Source organism: Belonocnema kinseyi, chromosome 5, assembly GCF_010883055.1.
Source record: "Belonocnema kinseyi isolate 2016_QV_RU_SX_M_011 chromosome 5, B_treatae_v1, whole genome shotgun sequence".
Taxonomy (NCBI): Eukaryota; Metazoa; Arthropoda; class Insecta; order Hymenoptera; family Cynipidae; genus Belonocnema; species Belonocnema kinseyi.
Window position 1 is genome coordinate 33,070,704 of NC_046661.1, and position 6,499 is coordinate 33,077,202.

At 30.2% G+C, this 6,499-nt stretch overlaps 1 protein-coding gene across 4 annotated transcripts in view; it reads left to right on the forward strand.

Moving 5' to 3' along the window:
• LOC117172559 overlaps positions 1-6,499 on the forward strand; it is a 279,531-nt gene that overhangs the window by 158,127 nt on the left and 114,905 nt on the right. For all 4 annotated transcript variants that reach the window (XM_033360614.1, XM_033360617.1, XM_033360616.1 and 1 more), the window contains one exon: positions 5,348-5,580. In XM_033360614.1, the coding sequence (XP_033216505.1) occupies positions 5,348-5,580 (233 nt within the window). The remainder of the gene's footprint in view (positions 1-5,347; positions 5,581-6,499) is intronic.

The window sequence follows — 6,499 nt, forward strand, 5'->3', positions numbered from 1 at the left end:
GTTCTACACTGATTTGTTTGTACTGATTCGTTCATTTAATAATAAATTAATAATTGCAACTTAATTTTATTTTTTAATTAATTTTTGGAAAATTTGTAGTTGCTAAGTTTTTTCAGCAGGAAACTCGAAGGTGCTTCAAGGCGGATTCCTGCTTTCGATAGATAGGCTTAGGTCTATCTACCGAAAGCAGGATTCTCGGCGAATTTCTGCATTAATATTTAGCCTATCTACAGTTTTGCATATAAATAATTGGAATTCGCCATTTTTTTTGTTTTAATGAATAGAGCATGTCCGATTTACCCAAGAACAGTACTTTTCTTTCCAAAAAATCTCATACGTTAAAAGGTACAGATGCAAACGCGTTTTATTGAATATCTCGGATCGTCTAAAATGCAGATGAGTGTTTCTTCATCAGGACGGCAGAAGTATTTCCACTGTCTTGTTTTTATAATTTAAAAAATGTGCCTTCTTTAAGTAAACTATTTTGTTGTTAAAAAAGTTAATTTTTTTATTTTGAATGCTATTTCTTATAATTAAAATGAAGATTAACATAAAAACTACGCGTTATATAAAAATTGATTAATAAAGAATTGTGAGCTCTTTTGTGAGTGAATAAATTTCGCCCATTTATTTTTTTCGTCGTTTGTGTCTTTTGCCCCAAAAATTCAGTTTTTAAATATTTTTCATGTATTTTTTGGGAATAAAACAAAAACTGCGCATCGTGTCAAAACGTGATTAACAAATTTGTATTTTTTTATGTACAGTTTTGTTTAATTCATCTTTTTTTGTAACTTGCATAGTTAAACCATAATACAGATTTTTTTAATTCTTTATTGTTTTTATTGTGTGATCAAAGTTTAAATTTTCGATTTTTTTTTAAAATCTTAAAAGTTTTTATGGAAATCTTGGAGGGGGGGGGGGGCGTCAAGTTTCACACACATCTAATTCGTTCTCGTTTTACTCCTTATAAACAGTTTTTTCTTTTCTCCAATAAACCTTTTTTTTGAATAGTCGCTTCTTCTTCCACTCATTTTTACTAAATTCTTCTGAACTCCTCTGAATTTTATTGACTTGAACTGAGTTCTACTGGTTTTTAAATAATTATACTGAATCGTTAAAATTCTATTGAATTTTACTTAAATCTACTGAATTTGACGAACATTTATTCTACTAAATTTGAGATTAGTTCATAAGAATACAAGAAAATTCAACTAAGTTTAAAACAACTCAAGAGAATAGTTTTACAAAAAACAAATAAATTTAAAAAAAAGGTACAAGTGAATTCAAGTGACATCGATTAAATTCAACATAATTTAATCAAATTTATAATTATTCAAGGGGAGATTAAGCGAATTTAACCTAATTCAATTGAATTATAAGACTTACTATCGCTTTTTATCAACTGTTGAAAAATAAATGGCGCTGTATGTTCATTAGAAATAAAAAGCGTACATAAATCGTTTAGAAAATCCTATCAAATGCATACATTGAAATTTGAAATTTATATTATTTTATTAAATGTGAATAATAAATTTTAGAGTAGAAAATTCCAAACAATTAATTTTTCACTCAAAAGATATGTAAAGGCCGAGAGTGTATGGTTTTTGAAGAAAACTCAATTTCGTCAAAACCGGACTTAACACTATTTAGTTATGCCTGCCTAAACTGATGGCCTTCTTTTTTGGTAAAAATTCTCTGCAACTCTACTGTTTCAAAATTTGAAAGTAAAATTTTTTACCGCTCAAATCGTTGAAATATTTTTTTTTAACAAACAACTGTGTTTGAAGATTATTCACTTATTGTCTAAATTGGAAACAGTGCAGTTGTAGGGGATATTTTCCCTGAAAAAATAAACCATGACTTATTACAGTCCAGGGATTTTTATTAAATTAGTATGGAGCGACATTTTAGCATATTTCTAGTGGGCATATGAGTTCAATTTTACATTTTTTAATTAAAATAGATTTGATTAAATTCAATGTGAATTAAAACTATAATTCAAACAATTATTTCATCCGAATTTAATAATAAGGTGAATGCAAAGGACGAATTCATAACAAACGGACACACAGTCCATACTCAAATCACGGAATCATTTGCTACTCAAATATGATGTTTTTAAAATAGAATAAGACGACATGCATCTTACGAATTAGCCTCCATTTTTTGAACAAAGTTATCACTATTTGAATTCAAAAAATTTTTAACGGATATTATCAAAAAAATGATCAAACTTTTTTTTCTAAATATGATGTTTTTAATCTAATACATGTATTTATCTTTTTCTTTCTGATCCTGATTAAATTTCTGGTCTCCTTTCGAAATGCAATGCAAAATTTCGAAAAAGTTTAATATTGACCAAATACGCCCAGAAAACAATGTTTGTTTGCATCAAACTAACAATTGTCTAATTCTATATGAAAGATAGAATTCGTTTAATTAAAAAAATTCGAGGTTTACAATAATGTTTTTGAATAAAATAAACTTATTTTGAGTCACTCAGGTAAAAGTTGTCGAAACGGCTTAAATATGTTTTTCTTTTTTACTGAAAAAAGTAAAAGAGTAAAATGTGCTAAGAGACATTTTTCTAGAACTTTTTTAGACAAATAATGTTATTACATCGACTTTTTTGTGTTTTTGTTTTTGCCAAAAAATGTGGGTTTTTGTTTTTTAGACAAAAAGAAAATCTGGCTTCTCTCCAAGGCGTGGGCACTGGGCAGATTATCATTTAATACACTTTTCAACATTAAAACGAATCTTGAATAAATTTTTTAAAAAAACTAGCGCTGTGGTTTTTTGAGCATATTTAGTTTCACTATTTTCAAAGAAAGCAAACGGTTAAACAAATATTTTTTTTAAGAAACAGTTTTCTGAGTGTATTGCGTCAATTTTAAACTTTTTTTAAATTTTCCAATGAATTACGAAATGAGACGAGAGATTCTAGAAGAATTAAAAAGAAAAGGGTAAATACATATATTAGATAAAAAATATCATACTTTTAACAACATTTTTGACCATTTTTTCATAATATGTGTTTAAAATTTTTGAAATTTAGATACTCATAACTTTGTCAGAAAATTGACTCGAATATGTAGTCTCGCTGTCCAATTTTTTTCCTGTCTCAAAGTTAATTTAAATGAATTGAAGTACTTTAACGTAATAATGGCAACACATTAGCATTGGCAAACGTAAAATGTGAGAAATAGAAATACAAACAGAAGTAAATTAATTTTCAAAAATATAATAATATAGCAAAAATAATAAGAATTTAGTAAGGCAGAATAAAACATTTCTGAATTCTACATGCAGACAAAATTATAGTTAGTTTAATTAAATTTCGGTCAATTAAATTGTTTTAAATTTATCTTTCCAATATAAGACAGGAAATTCCGTTTCACATACATTTAAAAAATTCATCCAATAGAGCTTTATAATGGTATTATGCGATTGAAATAAAAACGAGAAAATCCCGTGCAGAAATTCCCCAACTTGTTTCCGAGTTCCGACCTGGGCCCGATCGGGTTTTCTACATGTGGCCCCAAAAGGCCAGATGATGTGGCTCACGTCAGAACCATATCGGGTCGGGTTAGGTTAGACAAGATTATTTCAAGTTTTCTGCTATCATCGTGATATTGTTTTTGTTTCCTATAATTTAAAATGCCAAAAGCAAATAGTAGATTGCGAGTTCGAAATCACAGAATTGCTTGTGAGATTTCTTATATCCGTAATGAAGGCAATGGTAAGCTTTAATTCGCTAGAATCAACATCATAATTCATTTTTAGCTTGTGAAGATTTCCAGCAATGCATTCGAGAAAGCGTTGTCATTTTGAGCGCACTTACTATTTATGTGAATAAAAAAATGTTTTCCAACTTTTTAGAATTTTATATTTTGTTGCTGATATTCTGAAAATAGAGATCACCTTATACCAAACGTATGAATTTCTGGATGAGTAAAATTATAAAATAAATGCTTTCTATATTTTTTCGAACATAATCTCACTTTTAAATCTCACTCCACGTGCCCCACGTGCCCCATGTGCGTTAGTCAAATAAAAATCATTCCAAAAGAATATTAAGAACATTAAAAAAAAATTTATAATTAAAATTCATTTGTGTGTGTGTGTGTGTGTGTGTTTAATAGCTTTAAATTTGAACATTGTTTGTCACAACATAATAGTTTTCTTCAAAATGCAAACTCTTATCGACAAATTTAAGCAATACAAACAGATAATGTAATTTAGTATGTTGAAAAAGAGATATAATGATATATAATGATATATAATGTAGAATATTTAAAAACTGAAGTTTTGTGAAATGCAAAGTTGAAAAAATATTAATATAAAAACTTTGGAAATTTTACTAATCATAAAAATAAAAAATTAAAGTGGCCATATCTGGGCCAGATCGGGTCCACATTTTGGATGCCCAGATCTGGGCCCGGTCGGGTAGGGCGTTTGATTTACGGTCTGGCGCTAGACAGATTAGCCTATCGGGTCCACATTTTTCCCGACCGGCGCCACACCAAAATTTCTGTGCGGGATATAACTAAACTTTTTCAAAATGACTGAGTGAAGTTAATATTGCAAGAAACGGATTACTGTCTAAACATCGTATAGTGCATTGTAAAAAAAGTTTCTAAATCACTTGTGTTTTTAATTAAAGCCGAAATGCAGTTCAAAATATTTTTATTATTTAAAAGTGTTCCAGGCGCATTTCAGCTGTTAGTAGGTGTATTATAGACACTATTTTCGCTCTCGCCTATGAACGACCGCGTGTTATTCAAATTCCATACTGCTTGTGCCCCATTTAATCAATTTAAGGAAAGTAAAACAGGTTTTAGAACGTATTTTTATTAATAATTACATTCGCGCAGACCACCAGGAAATTAGTAATTGCAAACTAGCCTTGACAGTGAACGCATTTTCTAGGTTTACGAAATAGCCGTAACTTTAATTTTGTATGGGAATAAATTATTTCTGATATTTAGTACCAGTTGGATTCACATTTATTTGATGCTTTCAGATTCTAAAGATATTTAGAAGAAGAAAATTTCAGAAGGAGAGTGTTAGTACGTTTCTTTTTTTAAAAGGTATAAAAATAAATATATTTATAAATTTTTTATTCAAAAATGCACAGAACGAAATAAAAAGGTAAACGTGGTATTCAGTTTCATTAAGCTGAATATTTTTTAATGCTTATCGAACTCCACTTTAGGAGCTTTCGATCATTTTATATCCATATCCCTCTATTTTAATCCTCTTTCAGTTTTTTCGACTTTCAAATCTAAGGTATGTAAGAAGAAGAGACAATAGAAAATTATAAATGTAGCATGGGTTTTTATTGCAGAGGATGACAAGGGAAAAGAGAATGCTATTACTAAAGTTCCACCCATCGAGACTAAACCAGCAGAAGTACAAAAAAAGAATCCCGATATTCAACCTAGCAAAACACACAAAAGCAACTCGCAGCCTGAGACTAACAAGAAAATTGTGGCTAAGGGCACAAAAATTGTAGTGAATTCGGTGATGGAGCCGAATGCAGTCATTGATCCAGAAGAAATCGTGCCTAAAAAAAGTGAGGTAAGATATTTTAAGCCTCAGTAGCGATAACGTTGGATCAACAAAAATCTGCTAGGTGGAAGATTTGTTCGAACGGTGAGTAAATATTGATATACATTTCTACATGTAAATAGTTCCTTTAATCACATATATGGCTGGTTCTTCTGAAACGGGGCATTTTTGACAAGAGTAACTTTAAATAAAAAGATCTGCCCGTCGAAACGGCAGAATCTTTCTGACGCACTGAGACTACCCGGTAATAAGCGTAGAATAGAGAAAAATTAATATTTTCTGATTTCAGCGCAAAAGTGAAGATTATTCTATTATTTTGAATGCGCTATTTTTCCATCTGTCTAAAATCCCACAATAAGAATAAGTTACCTACTAAACTTATTCACTTCTATTTCCATAACGACCGCCACACAGTTTTCTATTCTCCCAAAGAGAACGTGTTTTCAATATATTTAATTCCTTCTAATTGTATCGGTAACACACCTCACAGAGATATTTTTTTATTCCTCAGAAGTGGTCATATTTTTATTTTATTTAATTCCTTCTAATAAGTTCACAAAATGTGTGTAATAAGTTGTTTTAATGAAAAATAGGTTAAATAAATGCTTTCGTTAAATTTTACTAAGTCAATTGGGAGGAATAGGATTTGCACTTTTCCTGTTCCCGTTGGGGGATTTTTAGACGGAGGAAAAATCGCGTATCCATAGGAATACACATTCTTAATTTTTCTGAATTCATAGCTTTTTACCGGGTACCGAGCATGGGTACGGCACTCAGGGTAAGTGACGGGGATAACTCAGACTCGAATAAGCGCGCCCTCGAGGATGTCCTCTTAACGGGCAGTTTTTCAGATTAGCACCCGCTCTCAGCGAAATCCTGCGGTCGTCCTTATGACTAACTTTTAATTATATAGATATTATTATATGGT